The sequence below is a fragment of the Mobula hypostoma genome, chromosome 15 (genome assembly GCF_963921235.1).
Source record: "Mobula hypostoma chromosome 15, sMobHyp1.1, whole genome shotgun sequence".
Taxonomy (NCBI): domain Eukaryota; kingdom Metazoa; phylum Chordata; class Chondrichthyes; order Myliobatiformes; family Myliobatidae; genus Mobula; species Mobula hypostoma.
In genome coordinates this window covers 63,327,849-63,351,800 of record NC_086111.1, presented here as the reverse complement: position 1 = coordinate 63,351,800, position 23,952 = coordinate 63,327,849, and the positions used below count along the sequence as shown (strand labels likewise).

General features: G+C 40.1%; 1 protein-coding gene across 3 annotated transcripts in view; it reads left to right on the top strand.

Annotated features, from left to right (window-relative positions):
* The window catches only part of LOC134356929 (POC1 centriolar protein homolog A-like), a 151,583-nt gene that overhangs the window by 28,771 nt on the left and 98,860 nt on the right, over positions 1-23,952 (top strand). For all 3 annotated transcript variants that reach the window (XM_063068181.1, XM_063068180.1, XM_063068179.1), the window contains 3 exons: positions 16,008-16,187; positions 17,008-17,115; positions 21,679-21,794. In XM_063068181.1, coding sequence (XP_062924251.1) covers positions 16,008-16,187; positions 17,008-17,115; positions 21,679-21,794 — 404 coding nt within the window. The remainder of the gene's footprint in view (positions 1-16,007; positions 16,188-17,007; positions 17,116-21,678; positions 21,795-23,952) is intronic.

Here is a 23,952-nt window from a genome sequence, read left to right as displayed (position 1 = left end):
TAGGACTGGTGAAAGTTCCTGACCCGAATTGCCAGCCACCCCTGTTGGAATCAGTTGTTTTTTTTTAATACTTTTTATATGTTAAGACCATAAGATATAGGAGCAGAATTAGGCTATTTGGCCCATCGAGTCTTCTACACCATTTCATCATGGTTAATCCAATTTTCCTCTCAGCCCTAATCTCCTGCCTTCTCCCTGTATCCCTTCTAATCTGTCTAAGTCCTTCTGTAGTCCCTACTTCCTCAAAGCTACCTGCCCCGCCACCTGTCTTCATATAATCTGCACACTTTGCAATAAACTCTCAATTCCATCATCCAAATCATTGACATATAGTGTAAAAAGAATCGGTTCCAACACAGACCCCTGCGGAACACCGCTCGTCACTGGCAGCCACCCCAGAAAAGGCTCCATTTATTCCCACTGTTTGTCTCGTGCCACTCAGCCACTGCTTTATCCATGCTAGAATACCTCCTGTAATACCATGGGCTCATAGCTTGTTAAGCAGCCTCATGTGTGGCATCTTGTCAAAGGCCTTCTGGAAATCCAAGAACACAACATCAACTGATTCTCCTTTCTCTATCCTGCTTGTTATTTCTTCAAAGAATTCCAACTGATTTGTCAGGCAAGATTTTCCCTTAGGAAACCATGCTGACGACAGCCTATTTTATCATGTGCCTCCAAGTACCCTGAGACCTCATCTTAATAATCGACTCCCAACATTTTTTTTCACCCACTGAGGTCAGACTAACTAGCCTATAGTTTTCTGTCTTCTGCCTCTCTCCCTTCTTGAAGAATGGAGTGACACATTTGCAATTTGCCATTTTACTGCTGCCATTCCAGAATCTACTGCTTCTTGAAAGATCATGATTAATGCTTCTACAATCTCTTCAACCACCTCTTTCAGAACTCTGGAGTATACACCTTCTGCACCTTCTGGTCCAGGTGATTTATCTAACTTCACACCATTCAGGTTCCCAAGAACCTTCTCTCTGGTAATGGTAACTTCACTGACTTCATGACCCCTGACACCTGGAACATCCACCATACTGCTCGTGTCGTCCACAGTGAAGACTGATGCAAAATACTTATTCAGTTTGTCCGCCATTTTCTTGCCCCCATTACTACCTCTCCAGCATCGTTTTCCAGTGGTCAGGTATCCACTCTCGCCTCTCTTTTACACCTTATATACCTGAAAAACTTTTGGTATCCTCTTTAATATTATTGACTAGCTTACTTTCATACTTACAGTCCTGAAGAATGGTCTTGACTGTTTCCTCTGTTCCATACAGCATTTTGTGTTTGATTTCCAGCATCTACAGGTTTTCTCTTGTTTGTGATTTTACTTTCGTATTCCATCTTTACCTCCTTAATGACTTTAGTTGCCTTCTGTTGTTTTTTAAAAGTTTCCCAATACTCTAACTTCCCACTAATTTTTGCTCTCTTTGACTTTTATTTTGGCTTTGACTTCTCTTGTTAGCCACAGTCAACTTGCCTTGAGAATACTTCTTCCCCTTTGGGGTGTTTATATTCTGTGCCTTCTGAATTGCTTCCAGAAATTCCAACTATTGCTGCTATACCATCATCCCTGCCGAAGTTCTATTCCAATCAATTCTGGCCAACTCCTCTCTCATGCCTCTGTAATTCCCTTTACTCCACTATAATATTGATACACCTGCCTTGAGCTTCTCCTTCTCAAATTTCAGGGTGAATTTGATCATATTATGATCACTCTCCCGAAGCTCTCTAATCAATTCTGGTTCATTGCAGAATCCAGAATAGCTGATCCCCTAAAGGACTCCACCACATGCTGCTCTAAAAAGCCATTTCATAGACATTCTGGAAGTTCCCCCTCATGAAATCCAGCACCAACCTGATTTTCCAAATCTATTTGTATTTTGAAGTTCCCCATGATTATTGTAACCTTGTCCTTCTGGCATGCATTTTCTATCTCCTGTTGTAATTTGTAGACCACATCCCTAGTACTGTTTGGGGGTCTGTATACAGCTCCCATCAGGGTCTTTTTACCCTTTCAGTTCCTTAGCCCTATCCACAATGATTTAAACCCTTCTGACCCTATGTCACCTCTTTCTAATGATTTAATTTCATTTTCTACCAACAGAGCAATGTCACCCTCCCTACCTTCCTACATATCCTTCCTTGGATGTTAAGCTCCCAGCTATAATCTTCTTTTAGCCATGATTCCGCGATGCCTACATCATTGTACCTGTCAATCTGTAACTGTGCTACAAGTTCATTTACCTTATTCCGTATACTGTGTGCATTCAAATATAACTCCTTCAGTCCTGTATTCACACTTTTAGATTTTGTCTACCTTTTACTTGCAACTCATCCTGTTGAATGCAATTTTGTCAGATCAACAGCCTCTCCTCATTGCACATTGCCTCTGTTGTAATCCAGCTACCTCATCTTTAGCACTATCACTCTAATTCCCATCCCTCAGTTTAAACCCTCCCAAACAATTCAAGCCAATCTGACTGCAAGGGTATTGGATCCCCTCTGGTTCAGTAGTAACCCGTCCCTTTTGTATAGGTCGTACCTTTGCCAGAAGAGATCCCAGTGATCCCTAAATGTGAACCCCTGTCCCCTGCACCAGTTCCACCAGATATTAGTTGAATTAATGCAAGACTAAAATTGTAGTTTTAATCATAGTGTCGTTCTTGCTGACATAATTTGTATGTTTAACAATATGTGCCTCTAACAATATCTTGTATTTTTCACGGTATGTAGAAGTTCATCCCCACTTACTGGCAGAAGGTGGTATAGCAGTTACATATATCTTTAATTTTTAAGTGGCCAAGTATTGGCAAATTACCCATATGCTATGATTGTGTGACCGTAGATTGGTTTATTTTTATCTAAGGAATTTCTATTATCTTGACTATAAAGGTGATAAGGCATCATCTTTCTGTTAAATCTATTGAATCTTTGCTTTTCCTTCTCAGCTCTTCACTTAGTTTAAAATGCTCTGTATCTTTGTTTAAACCTTAAAATAAATTACTGTGAAAATCAAAGTTTTTCACTCATTCCTGAACTCCGAAAAGAGCCTAGTGATTGAAAATAACTGAGATTTGCCACACCTTTTCCTCCACAGATGCTGCTTGGCCTGCTGGATTCATCCAGCAGTTTATTTCTGTTCCAGATTTCAGCATCTGCAGTTTATTGTGTTTGCCTTACTTCTGCTTCACTGTGAATTCTCTTCAAGGCATGACTGCTGTGAAGAGGTTTTCCTGCCTTTGACTGGAACTGAGTCCTCTTATTGTTCTCTTTCTGTTGTTTCTATTGCTCAACTGTGATGGTTTGAAGATGTTTTGAAGAAATTCTTGTGAATGGCCACAGTTAATATTCAGAAACCAACCGATCTAAAACAAAGTGATCAACTGTGCAATCAAAAAATTTTGATATCAATTTTTTGGATTAACTTGCGGTTTGAAATGTGAATAATTTTTGAGTGTTGCTGAAACGTACATTGAAATAGCAGATTGGTTTAAAAAGTATTTTTTAGATGTTGAGAATGCTTGTACAGTATTCTGATTTTGTTGATTCTGATTTTATAATATTGATTTGCAGAAACTTATTTTGAATTTTGTTTATTGAAATAATGGAATATTTGAGTTAAAAGTAAAATGGCTATTTGTTGAAAAAAAAGATTCTCACTTACTATTAATTGTTTTGAAAATTCCTATAGCTTTATATCATATTCAGAGTAAAATCTCCCTTATTCATTTATAGAAAAGTTCATGACCAAGAGGGCTGATGATTAACTGAAAAGGACTGAAAATACTTCTAGGTTGTTGCTGGGCAACCTGCAGTGTTCATATAAAAATTCAGAAAATAAATGTAACAATTATGGTCTGTAATACAGAGGCGGTAGCTATATTTAGCAGCAGCGGCTTAAAGCAGTTTGTTTTCACATACAGATACGAGGTTGTGCTCTTCAATTAATTCTGTAGGATTGTAATATTTTTCAAGTGTGTGATGTGCTACTCCAACAGTATGTGTCCTGATCAAAAATAAATATCATTTTATTTAGAGCCCTTTAATAAGATGCAAAAATGAACAATAGCATTAAACACACTGGCCTGGATTTTTACAGTAAGTACCAACAGTTCTGAGTGAAAGCTCTGACATTTATCATTTTAAGTGACAACTGGTTCAGTGCTCCATGCACGTTTAGTTCAATGTGCGGGATCCTAATTTACTCAGTAGCTTAATGTTAAGAATGGTGCAGAACTTGTTAAGCATGTCTGAAAATTTTCTCAAGCAATAGGTTGCTGGCCCTACATAGGTAGCAGCAACACTGGAACTCTTATTGGGAAATGAGGCTGTCAAATGACTGAAAAGTCAGTGGGAGGGCACTTTGGACCCCATGACCATAATTACTTTTCAAATAATTGTGGAACCACTGGTCCACAAGTTAATCCTAAAATTGGGGCAAGTCTATATTTGATGGCATTAGAGAGAGACTTAGAAAGGTAGACTTAGAGAGGCTGTTTGCAGGTAAAGAGACACCTGGCAAGTAGAAGGCTTTTAAAAGAGTGTTACGGAGACTTCAGGGCCAATATATTCCAGTCAAGGTGAAAGACAAAGCTGGTAGGATTAAGGAATCCTTACTGATGAGGGATGTTGAGGCTTTGGTCAGGAAAGAGGAGAGGGAAACTGGGGTCAAGTGAATCCGTTGAGGATTATAAAGGTTGTACACTTAGAAAGGAATCAGGAGGGCAAAAAGAGTGCACGAGATATCCTTAGCAGATAACTGGAAAGAAAATCTTCAGTGATTCTACAAATATATTAAAAGCAAACGGGTAACTACAGGGAGGACTTAAGGATCAGTGTAGTTGTCTGTGGAGCCACAGGAGATGGGAGAGTTCCTAAATAAACACTTTTTAACTGTATTTCCTGTGGAGAAGTTAATGAAAAGTAGCAAATTCAAAAAACAGAAGTGATCCCCTGAATCATACTGACGTTAGAAAAGAGGAGGTACTGGCAGTGTGGGCGAACATAAAGGTGGATAAAACTCCAGGATTCTCAGCGAAGCAATGGAAGAAATTGCTGGGTCCCTTGAAAAGATTTTTACATCTTCCTTGGCCTCTTTTGAATTACTCACTCCAATTTGAAGCATGTAATTTTTTTCTTTAAGCAATATACTTTTAAATCAACATCATAAGATGGTGAAATCTGCAGATTATTAAGGACTCAGTGGACTTAACACTCAAGCAAACAGGTATAGCACCTTTAAGCGGACAAAGGTTTGTCGACATGGCCAGAAGCAAGATGGGGTGGGGAGGGGGGAACTACAAGCCAGGCTGAAAGGCAGAGTGATGAGGCTCCCTTTACCCAGTATCTTGTTAGCAAATGTACAGTTGCTGAAGATCAAAATTGAAGACCTGAGGGGCAAGATTGCTGATAGGAAGGAAATGAGAGATTGTTCTGTTCTATGATTGAACATGACATGGCTTTACTTCTAGAACGCCAGATGCAGTGATCAGACCCAAAGGCATCTTGATTCATAGAATGGACCAAACTGCTGATTTGGAAAAGGCAAATGGTGGAGGTGTGTGTTTCATGATAAGCTGTTGGTGGTGCTCCGACGTGGCTGTTCTGTCAAGCTCGTGTACCCCTGCCTTTGAATACCTAATGATCAAAAGCTTTCTGTCCTGTTTACAATAGGAGTTATCCTCCACAATCCTGAACACACTTTACATACCTCAGTGGCCAACTATAATCAAGCATTTGAGATACTGCATGATACCATCTCCTAACAAGAAATGGTCCATCCCAATGCATTTCAAATCATAGTCGGGGACTCCAGCTAGGCTTCTTGAATAAAACCCTGCCCAATTATTCTCAGCATATAACCTATAGCACCAGAGGTCCCAATACACTAGACCATTGTTATACTAAGATGAGGAATGCTTACCATTCCATGGCTAGACCATTTTTCGATAAATCTGATCACTTGGCTGTCGTTCTCCCTGCATACAGGCAGAGGCTGAAGTGTAAAGCTTCAGAGATTAGGACAACCAAGAGGTGGTCACGGGAGGCAGAGGAGCGGCTATGGGATTGCTTTGAATCGGTAAACTGGGCTGTATTCAAGGGCTCATCTGTAGATCTGAATGAATACACTATGGTTGTTGTGGACTTTATTAAAACAGTTGTAGATGAGTATGTCCTCACAAAATCATTCAGAGTCTTCCTTCAACCACAAGCCCTGGATGAATCATGAGATGCACAATCTGCTGAGGGTCAGATCAGAGGCATTCAAGTCTGGCGATCAAGAAGGTTACAAGAAGTCCAGGTACATTCTCCGGAAAGCCATCTCGTGGGCAAAGAGGCAATTCCGGCTAAACTTGAATAAACGAAGGATGCTCAACAGTTGTGGCAGGTCTTGTATGCTTTTGCCTCTTATTAAGTTAAATCAAGCGACATAGGCAACAAAGTGGCTTTATTTTCAGATGAGCTCAAGGCCTTCTATGGCCACTTTGACTGGTAAAATATGGAGGAACCATCACAACCTCCCACAGTCCACGATGACCCTCTGATTTCAGTCTCTGTGGCTGACGAGTGAGCAGCCTTCAGAAGGGTTAACCCACAAAGGTATCCGGCCCAGACGGGGTACCTGGCCAAGTACTGAAGACCTGTGCTGATCAACTGACTGCAGTGTACACTCAGATCTTTAAACCTGGCATTTCAGCGGTCTAAAGTATCCACCTGCTTCAAGCAGGCTTCAATTATACTTGTGCCAAGAAGAACTTAGTAACTTGCCTCATTGTCTATAATCCAGTAGCACTTACATCCACAGTAATGAAGTGTTTTGAGAGGCTGGTGATGAAACACAGCAACTCCTACCTGAGAAGTGACTTGGAACTGCTCCCATTTGCTTACTGGAACAACAGGTCCACAGCAGATGCCATTCTCATCGGCTCTTCATTCAACCCTAGAACATCTGGTCAGCAAAGATGCATAAATTAGAATGTTCTTTATTGACTACAGCTTGGCATTCTATAGTATCATCCCCTCAAAACTAATCAATGAACTCCAAGCCCTTGGCCTCAGTACCTCCTTGTGCAATTAGATCCTTGATTTCCTCATGTGGTGGCCCCAGTCAGTTCAGATTGACAACAACATCTCTTCCACTATCTCCATCAGCGCAGGTGCACGACAAGGTTATGTGCTTAGCACCCTACTCTACTCACTTTACTGCTGTGATTGTGTGGTTAAGCACAGCTCCAATGCCAAATTCAAGTTGCTGATGACACCACTATCATCGGCCAAATCAAATGTGATGACGAATGAGCATGTAGGAGGGAGATTGAAAATTTGGCTGAATAGTGTCCTAACAACAATCTCTTACTCGATGTCAGCAAGACCAAGAAGCTGGTTATTGACTTCAGGAGGAGGAAACTAGAAGTCCATGAGCCAGTCCTCATCAGAGAATTGGAGGTGAAGAGGGTCAGCAACTTTAAATTCCTCTGTGTTATTATTTTGGAGGACCTGTCCTGGGCCTGGCGTGCAAGTGCAATTATGAAGAAATCACAGCAGTGCCTCTACTTTCTTTGGAGTTTGCGGAGAGTTGGCATGATAATCTAAAACTTCGATAAACTTCTATCGATATCTAGTAGACAGTGTATATCGACTGACTACTTCACAGCCTAGTATGGAAACACCAAAGCTCTTGAATGGAAAATCCTACAAAAAGTAGTGGATATAGCCCAGTCCATCATGGGTAAAGCCCTCCCCACCATTGAGCACATCTACACGCAGTGTTGTCGCAGAAAAGCAGCATCCATCATCAGGGACCCCCACCAACCAGGACATGCTGTCTTCTCGCTGCAGCCATCAGGAAGAAGGTACAGGAACTTCAGGACTCACACCACCAGATTCAGGAACAGTTCCTACTCCTCAGCCATCAGGCTCTTGAACCAAAGAGGGTAACTAGTGCCTTTTTAGAAGATGCCACCACTAGTATAAGCCCACACTTGTACTGGAAATTAAGACTTCTATTACTAAATCCCAGCATTGCTGATGGTCTGATAAAGGAAGATATGGCCCATTGTTTGAGAGTATTGTACTTTATTGAAAGAAATTAGTTGTTCTTAGTGCAGAGAAAGTTAAGAGATTTAATGTGTTTGAATGCATGTAGTGTTCTAATAGAATAAAAGAAAGTAATAGAATAAAAAAAGAAGAGGCAGAGGGGTTAATTGCCAGTGGGCAGAAAATTTAGATTAGTGGTGAAAAGAACCAACAGGGATACAAGTTAAGGGAAGAAAAAGTTGACTCACATTGCTCTGATCTAGAATGCACTGTCTGAAGAGTTGTGGCAGTCGATTCAACAGTGATTGCTGAAAGAAAATTGAATATGTACGTGGAAAAAATTGCATCGTTGTGAGGAAAGGCCAAGGTATGTACAACTGAATTGGATAGCAGCTCTTCCAAAGTGCTAGCACAGGGATAATGGGCAGTACTGTATAATTTTATAACAAGCATTAGACTCTTCATCAGAACAGTGAGTAAACAAGTTTCAGGAAAGGATAGATTAGTGGGCAAAACCTCTGATAGCATTATAGGCTTGCTATGGGGATATACTATAGAGTTCATCTGCTTAATGGGGAATAAATCTATGAGATGACAAGTTAGGGAGGGAAAATACAAAGAGTAACCTGAAGAGGTAGGATGTGCAAATGGAGAAAAACTGAGCTAATGTCACTAGTAGGTAACTTGCTACAGAAATAACCAGTTGTGGCACAGACAGACAAAGTGAGTTCACATGAAGTACAGTGTGGCCAAATTAAAGCTGAAATATGTCTTAGGCTTACGTTGGATACCATTATTAATGTTGCAGGGTCTAACTTGATGAAACATAGAAACATAGAAAATATACGGCACAATACAGGCCCTTCAGTCCACAAAGCTGTGCCGAACAAGTCCCTACCTTAGAACTACCTAGGCTTTACCCATAGCCCTCTATTTTTCTAAGCTCCATGTAGCCATCCAGGAGTCTCTTTAAAAAACCCTATCGTTTCCGCCTCCACTACTGCCGCCGACAACCCATTCCACACACTCAACACCCTCTGCGTAAAAAAAAACCAACTTACCCCGACATCTCCTCTGTACCTACGTTCAAGCACCTTAAAACTATGCCCTCTCATGCTAGCCAATTCAGCCCTGGGGAAAAGCCTCTTGACTATCCACACGATCAATGCCTCTCATTATCTTGTACACCTCTATCAAGACACCTCTTATCCTCTGTCGCTCCAAGGAGAAAAGGTCGAGTTCACTCAACCTATTCTCATAAGGCATGCTCCCCAATCCAGGCAACATCCTTGTAAATCTTCTCTGCACCCTTTCTATGGTTTCCACATCCTTCGTATAGTGAGGTGACCTGAACTGAGCAAAGTACTCCAAGTGGAGTCTGACCAGGGTCCTTTATAGCTGCAACATTACCCCTCGGCTCTTAAACTCAATCCCACGATTGATGAAAGCCAATGCACTGTATGCCTTCTTAACCTGCGCAGCAGCTTTGAGTGTCCTATGGACTCGAACCACCAAGATCCCTCTGATCCTCCACACTGCCAAGAGTCTTACCATTAATACTATATTCTGCCATCATATTTGACCTACCAAAATGAACCACCTCACACTTAACTGGGTTGAATTCCATCTGCCACTTCTTAGCCCAGTTTTGCATCCTATCAATGTCCCATTTTAACCTCTGACAGCCCTCCACACTATCCACAACACACCCAACCTTTATGTCATCAGCAAATTTACTAACCCAACCCTCCACTTCCTCATCCAGGTCATTTATAAAAATCACAATGAATAGGGGTCTCGGAACAGATCCCTGAAGCACACCACTGGTCACCGGCCTCCATGCAGAATATGACCCGTCAACAACCACTCTTTGCCTTCTGTGGGCAAGCCAGTTCTGGATCCACAAAGCAATGTCTCCTTGGATCCCATGCCTCCTTACTTTCTCAATAGGCCTTGCATGGGGTACCTTATCAAATGCCTTGCTAAAATCCACATATACTACATCTATGGCTCTACCTTCATCAATGTGCTTAGTCGCATTCTCAAAAAAATTCAATCAGGCTCGTAAGGCATAACCTGCCTTTAACAAAGCCATGCTGATTATTCCTAATCATATTATGCCTCTCAAATGTTCATAAATCCTGCCTCTCAGGATCTTCTCCATCAACTTACCAACCACTGAAGTAAGACTCACTGGCCTATAATTTCCTGGGATATCTCTACTCCCTTTCTTGAATAAGGGAACAACATCCGCAACCCTCCAATCCTCCGGAACCTCTCCCGTCCTCATTGATGATGCAAAGGTCATTGCTAGAGGCTCAGTAATCTCCTCCCTCGCCTCCCACAGTAGCCTGGGGTACATCCCGTCCGGTCCCGGTGACTTATCCAACTTGATGCTTTCCGAAAGCTCCAGCACATCTTCTTTCTTAATACCCACATTCTCAAGCTTTTCAGTCCACTGCAAGTCATCCCTACAATCGCCAATATCCTTTCCTGTAGTGAATACTGAAGCAAAGTATCATTAAGTACCTCCGCTATTACCTCTGGTTCCATACACACTTCCATTGTCACACTTGATTGGTCCGATTCTCTCACGTCTCATCCTCTTGCTCTTCACATACTTGTGGAATGCCTTGGGTTTTTCCTTAATCCTGTCCGCCAAGGCCTTCTCATGGCCCCTCTGGCTCTCCTAATTTCATTCTTAAGCTCCTTCCTGCATCCCTTATAATCTTCTAGATTCATATCATTACCTCGTTTTTTGAACCTTTTGTAAGCTCTTCTTTTCTTCTTGACTAGATTTACAACAGCCTTTGTGCACAACGGATCTTGTACCGTACCATCCTCTCTATGTCTCATAGGATCCTACCTACTTAGAACCCCACGCAAATATCCCCTGAACAATTGCCATATTTCTTTGGTACATTTCCCTGAGAACATCTGTTTCCAATTTATGCTTCCAAGTTCCTGCCTGATAGCCTCATAATTCCCCTTACTCCAATTAAACATTTCCCTGACTTGTCTGTTCCTATCCCTCTCCAATGCTATGGTAAAAGAGATAGAATTGTGATCACTATCTCCATAATGCTCTCCCGCTGAGAGACCTGACACCTGACCAGGTTCAATTCCCAGTACCAGATCAAGTACAGCCTCTCCTCTTGAAGGTTCATGTGGTTTTTATTTTTATTTCAGATTCACAGACACTAGTTTTATTGATGAGATTTGAACGTAATAATATATAAAAACTATAAATTTTATTGTCCCTTTGTGTTTTTAAGTTCAAAGTTCACATTAAATTTATTATAAAAGTACATATATGTCACCATATACAACCCTGAAATTCATTTTCACATTATTCCCACATTGACCAATTCCCTGATTAGTCGGCTTTATAGACACACCATCTTCCAACTCAAGTGTCTGCACTCCTCTCTTTTGAATTTGTCTTATTTAATTCCAGAGTGCGGCACAATGCTTTATAAGGTGACTCAGATTTGCCTGTTCTCTCTTGAAGTTTTGCATCAGCAAGGGAGATGAGGCAGAGTACAGGGCTACGGTAGGAAACTTTGTCACATGGTGTGAGCAGATTTATCTGCAGCTTAATGTGAAAAAGGCTAAGGAGCTGGTGGTAGACCTGAGGAGAGCTAAGGTACCAGTGACCCCTGTTTCTATCCAGGGGGTCAGTGTGGACATGGTGGAGGATTACAAATACCAGGGGATACAAATTGACAATAAACTGGACTGGTCAAAGAACACTGAGGCTGTCTACAAGAAGGGTCAGAGCCGTCTGTATTTTCTGAGGTGACTGAGGTCCTTTAACATCTGCCGGACGACGCTGAGGATGTTCTATGAGTCTGTGGTGGCCAGTGCTATCATGTTTGCTGTTGTGTGCTGGGGCAGTAGGCTGAGGGTGGCAGACACCAACAGAATCAACAAACTCATTTGTAAGGCCAGTGATGTTGTGGGGATGGAACTGGACTCTCTCACAGTGGTGTCTGAAAAGAGGATGCTGTCTGAGTTGCATGCCATCTTGGTCAATGTCTCCCATCCACTACATAATGTACTGGGTGAGCACAGGAGTACATTTAGCCAGAGACTCATTCCACCGAGATGCAGCACAGAGCATCATAGGAAGTCATTCCTGCCTGTGGCCATCAAACTTTACAACTCCTCCCTTGGAAGGTCAGACATCCTGAGCCAATAGGCTGGTCCTGGACTTATTTCATAATTTACTGGCATAATTTACATATTACTATTTAACTATTTATGGTTCTATTACTATTTATTATTTATGGAGCAACTGTAACGAAAACCAGTTTCCCCCGGGATTAATAAAGTATGACTATGACTAAGTTTTACTATATTATGTTCCTTTCATGCAATAACTAGTTCCTAGGTCGGTTTCTTAGTTAGGTATTCTTAATTAGCAGTTTCACCTGTTTGTGCACTGAATCTAGTGTCTGGATCTTTTTTGTCGAACCAAAATTGTGTATGCTCTTCTGGGAGTGACTAAACTGTAAAAATTCACTTGGGAATTGTTCTTAGCTTTTCATGTGCTAGGATCTGGTTGGCTATTCTTACACACACTTCACTATTTTTGTGAGCTATCTCCCTCTGGAGCCATTTAATTCACGTTCTTGTTGTTTATGCTTCCTTAGTCTCATTACCTTGTTGTCGTTCACTTTAAGTGCCATTTGCCACTCATTAGCACAACTTCAGTCTATTCAAATACCATTCTTATTTAGTTTGTGTGTTACTGTTTTCCTGTCTTCCCTGATCTATCTCTGTGTCAGGTTCTAAGTCATTTAAATATACAATGTCCTGAACTGAACTTGTGGATTACTGCTGAACATCCCTTCCTATTTCATTGCAGTTTCACTTGTATCCGTCCACTGATTCCTCTGCATTAATCAGTCTTCAGCTCTCACACAGCTGATTTAGAGTATTAGACATAGGAGCAGAATTAGGCCATTTGGTCCATTTTGTCTGCTCCACCATTTCATCATGGCTGATCCATTTTTCCCCTCAGCCCCAATCTCCTGCCTTCTCCCCGTATCCCTTCATGCCCTGACCAATCAAGAATCTATCAACCTCTACCTTAAATGTCTGTAAAGACTTGGCCTCCACATCTGCCTGTGGCAATGCTTCCCACAGATTTATCACTCTGTGGCTTAAATTCCTCAACATCTCCATTCTAAAAGGATGCCCCTCTATTCTGAGACTGTGTCCTCTGGTCTTAGACTCTCCCACCATAGGAAACATCCTCTCCACATCCACTCTATCAAATACACAAACATCAACTGATTGTCCTGATTTACATCCATACCAATTGGTGACATCCAAGTGCACTACATTCACAGAATTGCATTTGTAGCAAACCATTTATTTCCGCAAAGAGCTCCAGTACTGGAGCTGCTTTGTAATAAAACAAATTTTACGACATACTTGTTAGTGATAATAAATCTGATTCTGATTATTGCTATTAGTCTGTAATTTATACCCCAATTGATCTTAAAAAAAAGAAAAAAAATCACCTGCAAATTATAGGTAGTTGAAGCACAAAATTGATTAGAAATAATGAAGATTTTCCAGTATGCTTATCTCTACTTGTATTAACATCACAGTCTGCACATACCTCCTTGTCTTTTAATTCCAAAGTGGCATCAGTATAGAATCACCCACAAAATGTTGGAGGAACTCAGCAAGTTGGGCAGTTTCTGTAGAAATGAATAAACAATCGATATTTTGGGTCAAGACCCTTCTTCAGGACTGTAGAATTTTGTTGGGAAAGTGATGACAGATTCTTTATTAAGGTTATTAGTAAGTCTTTGATACCTGTCAGAAATATGCATTGTAGACATATTATAAAGTTAATCATTTATTTGACAATCTGTCATTTTTGGAGCTTAAAGCTCCAGCAATTGTCCTCTTCTAATCGGATATGAATGAACATACTTCAGGAGAGCAATGGAAGCCTGTGTTATTTTGTTAACTAATGGCTGCAACTACAGTTGTTTAAGTGTTTGGTGATGTTGAGTATTCTTTTTTAAGTACAATGGATTCCAGTTAATTGGGCCAACAGTTAATTGGGGAAACCATTTATTTGGGACAACTCTTAAAGAACAGAATCGAAATTGAGAAACTATCCAGAATTCCCTTCGTTTATTTGGGACAATATGCCACTTAATTGGGGTTGGAGACTGTTGTGCGACAGTTCATAATTAACGTCAGTTGCATGGACCTGCGTGGCCATTGTAGACACTACAGAATGCTTAGAGCAATTGGTTTTTAGGGTCGGTTGCACATTTTTGTGTTCCGAAAGCAGTGATTTTTGTTTTGGTCACTGATAACTGGTGAGAAATAGCAGTAAGATAATTTAGAATGGTTTTGTTCACTGCAATTTCAAGCATTCAGGCTTGGAGATGCCAGAAACAGCTGGCAGTGAAAATGAAAGTACTTCAATAAGTTAGGAATTACAACTGTATCTTCAGTCATCTTAATTGTTATAATGAAAATGAAGCTTTGGAGGATGCAATGGTCTGAAGCATTGTATCAAGGCAGTCCATTATCTGCCGTAGGTATTTGCCCTGATTTTGTTCATTCACCATGAATCAAAAGAACATGGCAGATGAATTCATCCATCGATAACTATTAGAAACTAATACACACTTTTATAGTACAATGGTATTGGTAGTGTTCTAATTTGTTCTAAATTTCATTTAAATATATAAATTGTTACTCAGTTAAATAGTAGTTTGTCTTTTTTATACCTATTAACTATTTCCATGAAACTTTGGCTAATTGGGACAGCTGCTTAATTGGGCCAAACAATATGTACTTGACCCGATGTGTTCCAATTAATGGGAATCCATTGTATTGCTAAAATCAATAACAGATGTTGAAGGATATTTTTCAGATTTTTCTTCAGAAACTAGATGCTTTTGGGTGTACAATGGTATGCAGTAGAGCAGAGCATTGTTTTGAGAGTGAAGGTAACACAAGATCGTGGAATCTATGAGAATAGATGTAAGATGGTCAAGGAGCTAAGTTCATTATCAAGTAAGAGTCACTGAGAGAAAGCTGCACTTCAGCAAGGACTCTGAAGTTTGCACCTGCTGCTCTCTACTTTAAGAGAACAATGTTATCCATTATTGATAGTTGGGACAATGCCTGCATCAGAAACAATGGGTTATTTTTTCGTTATATTTGCCGGCCGGTTTCCTGGAGCTTTAAAATTTAGCTCCCTAAGCATGTCAGTGGCAAGAGGACATTGTAGACACCATTTACTAAAAGATTGAACCAGTGGGTTTAAGGTTTTTGCAGTTTTACTTGGACAATCTAAATTTTGTATTCCTATTGAACTGTGTAGTATATAGATTCCTAACCGTAGACATATTTCATTTTTGGTAAATAAGTTTCACAGTTGCCTCAGATACTGATTAAAATCTCACAAAGGTGGTTGGTGAGTTTGTCCTGATACACTGCTGGAGTCTGGAGTGTTTATGAATTGAGAATAAGGAGGTTAACAGAATTATTGGATACATGGAAAAGTACTTCTTTTGATTTGGTTCTTATCGGTTTTCGTATCATGTAATTATCCCTCAATATTGCAACCTTTATCAAATATTTGAGAAAATTACTAATGGGTTTTGTTTTTAACAAACCTATAAGGATAAACATACTAAAATTTGACTTGTATTTAAATTCATGGAGTATCTTTCACCTTTCCTTTGCTCTGCACTCGTTCTTTCTCACTTCCTCTCAATCTTGTTGCTCCTAAATCCTCTCAAGTGATTTAATTTTCTCACATTATATTGGGAGCTTGGGAAGAACTGGAATTAAGCTTTCCTACAGAGAAATGAATCTAGTCAATGTTTCTACATGAGGTCTTGAATAATTTTCTGTGCAGTTCTGTATTTCATGGATTAACCTAGTATTTTTTCCCCATTTCTTACTAGGAAGGGTGAATCGACAGTATTAAAAGCTCATACTGGCACCATACGAAGCGTTCAGTTCTCCAGGGATGGACAATCAGTGGTTACTGCTTCTGATGACAAAACAATCAAAGTTTGGACAGTTCATCGACAGAAGTTTCTTTTTTCTCTAAGCCAGCACATAAATTGGGTTCGATGTGCCAAGTAAGAGCAAGCACTCAATCTATCAAAGACAGGAGGTGGGAAATAGTTAGGTTGGTGCCCTTGCACATGTTTTGAAATTCAGGTTAGTTGTTTGCAGGCATTCAAAGCAGTTCCATAACTTTAAAACTTGTATTCTAAAACTGTCTCTACTAATTCACAGACTTTGAGAAAGCAATTATCTGAAACTTCTGTTTCAGTAAAAATTTAAAAGAACAAATACTCTGAGGTTTTTTCACATTGCTAATTTCTTTTTTCTATTTGTTTCACATTCAAGTAAAATAATGTGGGTCTAAATATCATTTGAGACCCAGGGAGCCACTAAAGGGGAGTTACTTTGTTCGAAAAATGTGGAATATAGAGAATGTATGCAGAATGGACCTTCTCTAATTTTTTTTGTGTGACAAATTTAGAACAACATTGTGTCAAGCATTATTTGCCTATTTACATTTGTAGTAGCGGTCTCATGAAAGTTCTTTAAAAAAGCACTTCTATAAATTTGTGAGATTGATCTGGCTTTATTTTCTGTTGTGGGTTGTTCTTTCTGGTTAATGGTTTATGTTTTGTAACTCCAGAAGCTAATCAAAAGAAAAATACAGGAGCCTGAGCTAATTGTGTAGTTAGTTTTTCTTTAGTGAAGCACTCACGTATGAGATGGTGGCATAATGATGTATGTCTCATTCCATATAACTCGTAATGAATTATGTAAATGAACAATACTTTTACAATATTACTGAAATATTAAATATATTACAAATGGAAGTGAGAATTGGGTGCGTACACAGCTTTCTTTTGGTTAATTTTTTTTTACTTTAAATTTTAGGTTTTCTCCAGATGGACGGCTCATTGTTTCTGCTAGTGATGATAAAACTATTAAAATATGGGACAAAGCTACTAGGGAATGTATACATTCATTTTATGAACATGGAGGGTGAGTATTTTTGATAAATATTAATCTATCAAAAGTTGAATAAAAGTAATACTGTATTGCTGGCATTGCAATGGAAAGAAAAGATAGATGGTAGGGTTGATGAGTTTCCTGCATACCAGGTTCTCATATTTGTGTGCATTTATGAGCTGATAGAGATTTTTTGAGCTTCACCTCAAGCAAGCAGGGGAATCTGTTAATCAGTACCTTTAGTGCATTCTACTGTCTGATATTTCTAGAACATAACCATTTTCCCGTGGTATTTCGATGGTGAGCCAAACTTCTGGGTGCAGAAGGAAAAATCGAGTAAAAGAAAGGTCACCATAAGGGAACAAGGAAGAGTACTAACTTAAACAACAGCTTGATATTATTTCAGTGGCATAGAGATTTTTTTTATATTACTATGTCATTTAGAAAATCACTTGGACAGAAGTGAGCGAGTTCCAAAGTTCTATGGCAATTTTATTTATTTATTTATTGAGATGCGCGCGAAATAGGCACGCTGAGCCGCGCTGCCAAGCAACCCCTGATTTAACCCTAACCTAATCATGGGACAATTAATAATGATCAACTAACCAGTACATCTTTGGACTGTGGGAGGAAACTGGAGCATCCAGAGGAAACCCACGCATTCCAAAGGGATGGCGTACAGAATCCTTACAGATGACATTGGAATTGAACTCTGAACTTCAACGCCCTGAGCTGTAACAATGTCGCGCTGCTACACTACTGTGTGGCCCATTTTTGAATGGTGTGTCAGAATGATGGTTGTTTCAATGTAACAGCAAAGGTGCAACATACTTCTGACTGAAGTGTTCATGCTTTTGGATTTAATTATTTCACTTGTCTTGAGTTGCTGTTTATTTTATGCACCCATGACTGTGTGTCCTGTTGGCCTCGCAATCATATCTATAGGAAATTATTACCCAGTATTTTTTCCATCGAAATATTAATTTGCATCTATACAGCAACTTGCCCTGACGAGCATAAAACTATAAGATGTAGGAAAAGAATCAGGACATTCAATCATGGCTGATTTATTATCCCTCTCAACCTCATTGTCCTGTCTTCTCCCCATAACCTTTTACATCCTTACTAATCAGGAACTTATCAGCTTCAGTTTCAAATACACTGAATGACTTGGCGTCCACAGCTGTGTGTGACAATGAATTCCACGGACTCACTACCCTCTGTTAAATAGATTTCTCCTCATCTCTAAAGAATCGTCCCTATATTTTGAGTTTCTATTCTGATGAATAAACAGTAGCCTGACTTGGTTATTACTGTTGTCCAGGTGGTCCAAGAGCCAGCAGAGAGCCAGTGAGATTGCAGCATGTCCAGGTCCTTGCGTAGGCAGGAGTTTATTCTAGTCATGACCAACCTCTGAAAGTACATCATCACAGTAGATGTGAGTGTTACTTGATCTTTCTTGTCAGCCCTGCTTGCTTCATCTTCCCTTTTAGAATGCTTCTTGCTCTTTTGAGATGAACTGTTCCAGTATCTTCTGAATTACTCCTAGAACCTCCAACCATTCCTCCTACTAGTGTGTCCTTCCAATCAACTTAAGCCAGTTCTTCTCTCATGCCTCTGTATTTACCTTTACTCAACTCTGATACCAGTACATTGATTTTAGCTTCCCCCTGAAACTAGAGGGTGAATTCTTTCATATTATGACCACTGGCTCCTAAAGGTTCCTTAACTTGATTCATTGCAGAACACCAAATCCAGATTTGCCTATTGGGCTTGACCGCAAGTTGTGCAGGGACATTCATATCAGTCCCATGAGTGTCTTTTATCCTTGCAGTTTCTTAACTCTACCCACAAGAATTCTACATCTTCTGATCTTATGTCACTTCTTTCTATGGATTTGATTTAATTTTTTGCCAACAAAGCCATCCTATCTCCTTTGCCCACCTGCTTGATTTTTCAATGGGATGTGTATCCTTGAATGTCTAGCTCTTAGCTCTGATCTTCTTTCAACCATGACTATGTGATGCCCACAATGTCACACATGCCAATTTCTAACTGTCCAATAAGCTCATCTATCTTATTTCATATACTGTATGCATTCAGATACAGCACCTTCACCGCTGTATTCACCACCTTTTTTCTCAATTTTGTCTCCATGTCGTCTGAAGTTAAATTCTTATTACTTTCTAAAATTTCTGTCTTACTCTTTATTCTGGGGACATCAGTAACCTCTTTTGCACTCCTCTTCCCTTTTACTTTAACCACAATTTTCCAAGCTGTTGAACACCGCCCCCCCCTCCATCTCCCTACTATACACAGACCTCGTTATGTCATTTGCCAGGACCCTGGTCCCAGTATGGTTCAGATGGAGCCTGTTCCATCAGAATAGCTTCCTTCTTCCCCAATGCTGGGATTGATATCCTACAAATTTAAACTCACTTCTCCTGCACCAGTCTTTAAGCCATGCATTTAACTCTCTGATCTGAATAATCCTGTGACAATTTGCACGTAGTTCAGATCATAGTCCAGAGATTGTTATATTTTTGGTTTTGCATTGTAACTTAGTTCTTAGCTGTTCAAATTCCCTCAGCAAAACCTCTTTCCTTATTCTTCCTACGTCATTGGTACCCACATGGACCACGACAACTGGATCTTTCCCCTCCCACTCCATATTCCTCTGTAGGTCGGAGGAGATGTTCTGAATTCAACATTAGGTAAGCAACACATCCTTTAGGATACTCTATCCTTGCAAAAGTGAATTGTGTCTTTTCCCTTGACTATACTATCCCCAATTATGACCACATTTCTCACCTCTCTTCCCTCTTCAATGGCTTCCTGAACTATGGTGCTACAGTTCAGTTGCTCAACATTCCCACAGGCCCCACTCCCATCTGCACAGGGAGTATGAATCTCAACAGTTGGCCAAGGTCAAAAGCTGAGGCTGTTTCAGCACCATCTCTTATATCACCCTGTCTACCTCACTTGTAGTCACGTCCTCTTGTCCCTGATTTGGACTGATTTTGAAGTAATTAATCCAATGGGTGTGATTGCCTCCTGAAACACATTGTTAAGGTTAACTCTCCCTCTTCCTGGTGCATCGCAGAGTTTGAAGCTCAGATTCCAGGTAATCAACTTTGAGCCTGAGTTCCTTGAGCAACCAACACTTGCTGCAAATGTGGTCACCTGAAACCAGAATGGGGTCCACGAACTCCCACATCATGCAGCTGTATCACATCGCCTGATCGCGCATCCCCACTTTATTTAATCAATTGTAACATGTCTTTTTATTTAGCTACTATAAGAACAAACTTGACTTTGTAATTTTCAGTGGATGATGAATTAAATGCTGGGCTTGTGTGCCTCAAGATGGCACATGCAAAAATGTTGGCATGCATCATGCAGCGCTGCCCCTCAATTCTTTCAACCCCTATCCATAATAAAAAGATAGATAATGATTATCTTCCTGCCAAATGAAGCAGCGAATGAATTTTTTCTTTAACAATCCAAGAGCAGTGAGATGCTTTTACTGCAAACAACAGCTAGATGGTTGTGAAACTGTGACGTTAGACAATACATATTAAAGTCCTCACAGACCTGGTGCACACATCAGCATTTTGATAGTAAATGGTTGCCATAACAATGCTGTTTAGAAATGATGTCATTTGTCAGTTGTCTTTTATAAGATTAATAAATTTTGAACAGGTTTTCTAAAATGTTTCATTTATTCTATTATACTTTAATAGTAAAACAATGAATACATGTATATAAAACTTCTTTAAAAATTGTCCATAATTATTGTCACCAATTAATAATCAATGATAATCCCTGTTTAAAATCACAACGGCATACAAGAGAATTTTATTTCAAGAAGATTATTACCAATTTGGCTGCATGCTCTCAAAACGTTTCAACATCTCCGAACTGGAGTATTATGTTTTCTTTCGTGAAACTTTACAAATGGCTGCTCAGGTTGATTTCATTTAGCAAGGATAATGAAGAGTACCGAAGCATTTGGGCTCTCACAACCAGACTGTGCAACAGTTTCTTCCCCCAAGCCATCAGACTCCTTAATACCCAGAGACTAGACTGGCATCTACATCATTTATTATTATATTGTAATTTTTCCTCTACTGTGCCTATTGTCTTGTTTATTATTTATTGTACTGCCCTGCACTGTTTTGTACACTTTATGTAGTCCTGTGTAGGTCTGTAGTCTAGTGTAGTTTTTGTGTTGTCTTACGTAGTCTAGTGTAGCCTTTGTGTTGTCTCACTTAGTCTAGTATAGTTTTGTGTTGTTTCATGTAGCACCGTGGTCCTGGAGGAACGTTGTTTCATTTTCACTATGTACTGTACCAACAGTTTATGGTCGAAATGACAATAAAAAGCGACTTGACTTGACTTGACTTGAAAGAGGAGATGTCCTTGGACATAAGTCATTTTATAAAATTTCAAGTCTGTTAAATTTCCTACTTTTTTTGTACTGCTTTCAACTACCATAGTAACTTTGTTGCAAGTTACTCAATCTAAAATAAACATTTGATGTGATACTTCAGCTTTCTACAAGATGCAACTAAAAGTTACTTTTCTTCCTCAAAGATTTGTTAACTATGTAGATTTTCACCCCAATGGAACCTGCATTGCAGCAGCAGGGACAGACAATACTGTGAAACTTTGGGATATTCGTATGAATAAACTTCTTCAACATTATCGAGGTAGGAGATTGCATTTTCTGCAAAGTAACTTGTATAAATGGAGGTAAGTATGCTTGAAATAATGACTACCTTAAGTAACAATTGCCTGTATCCTGTGGCGGATGACTTTTGAGCACTAAGTGGGTTTGGGAGCTGAGAATGAGTTTGCAATATCTGTTTTGTGGGCTGCAACACTTGATTGCTTGCTCATTTCCTCGATTTATTGTTCCATGATTACTTCCAGGACATAACTCCATTTATATAGTGTTGTGCATTCTTTAGCTACGAACACACCTTTTGTAATTATCTGACACTTTCCATTGATTCAAATAAATTCTGAAGCAGCAAATCATGGTAATCATGAACTCAAACACAAGCTCTGCCCACAGGCTGTAAATGAACTTAGTATTAATAACAAGCATTTTTTTTCACTGTGGGAATTATCATCAAGGGCAGCAATTACAGATATTTCCTGTTTGCCTTTGAGAGAATTTTGGTGAGCTGATTATGAACTAACTGCAGTCAATGGAGTGAATTGTTCCTGTTGTGTATGGCCTAACTAATGCTTTAATTGAATCATTGTGTATGATGTAATTAAGGGATTAATTAGGCCATCACCATCACACTTTGATAAGCTTCTAGAGCTGTTTGTAAGGTAACAGTGTAAAGATGCCAGATTTCTTTCCCAAAAGAATATTAACTAGTGAAGAAGGCGAATGCAATGTTGGCATTCATTTCTAGAGGAATAGAGTATAGGAGCAGGGATGTGATGTTGAGGGTCTATAAGGCGCTGGTGAGACCTCACTTGGAGTACTGTGGGCAGTTTTGGTCTCCTTATTTTAGAAAGGCTGTGCTGACGTTGGAGAGGGTACAGAGAAGTTTCACTGGAATGATTCCGGGAATGAGAGGGTTAACATATGAGGAACATTTGTCTGCTCTTGGACTGTATTCCTTGGAGTTTAGAAGAATGAGGGGAGACCTCACAGAAACATTTTGAATGTTAAAAGGCATGGACAGAGTGGATGTGGCAAAGTTGTTTCCCATGATGGGGGAGTTTAGTACCAGAGGGCATGACTTAAGGATTGAAGGGCGCCCATTCAGAACAGAAATGCGAAGAAATTTTTTTAGTCAGAGGGTGGTGAATCTATGGAATTTGTTGCCACAAGCAGCAGTGGAGGCCAAGTCATTGGGTATATTTAAGGCAGAGATTGATAGGTATCTGAGTAGCCAGGGCATCAAAGGTTATGGTGAGAAGGCGGGGGAGTGGGACTAAATAGGAGAATGGATCAGCTCATGATAAAATGGTGGAGCAGACTTGATAGGCCGAATGACCTACTTCTGCTCCTTTGTCTTATGGTCTAATTACTGTAGGTGGATGGTTTTGCTAATATATCCTTGCGGTTCATAGCCATTATTAGTTACATAGAAACATAGAAAACCTACAGCACAATACAGGCCCTTCAGCCCACAATACTGTGCCAAACATGTCCCTACTTTAGAAATTACCTAGGGTTACACACAGCCCTCTATTTTTCTAAGCTCCATGTACCTATCCAAGAGTCTCTAAAAAGACTCTATTGTATCCACCTCCACCACTGTCGCTGGCAGCCTATTCCATGCACTCATCACTCTCTGTGCATCTCCTGACATCTCCTCTGTGCCAAGCATAGAAACATAGAAAACCTACAGCACCTTAAAGCTGTACCCTCTTGTATTAGCCATTTGAGCCTTGGGTGGGGGGGGGGGGGAAGCCTCTGATTATCCACACGATCAATGCTTCTCATCATCTTATAGAGGTATATCAGGTCATCTCTCATCCTCCGCCATTCCCAGGAGAAAAGGCCGAGTTCACTCAACCTTTTGTCATAAGGCATGCTCCCCAATCCCAACAACACCTTTGTAAATCTCCCCTGCACTCTCTCTATGGTATCCACATCCTTCCTGTAGTGAGGTGACCAGAACTGAGCACAGTACTCCAAGTGGGGTCTGACCTGGGTCCTATATAGCTATAACATTACCTCTCGGCTCTTAAACTCAATTCCACGGTTGATGAGGGCCAACACACCATATGCTGCCTTAACCACAGAGTCAACCTGCACAGCAGCTTTGAGTGTCCTATGGACTCGGACCCCAAGATCCCTCCGACCCTCCACACTGCCAAGTCTTACCATTAATACTA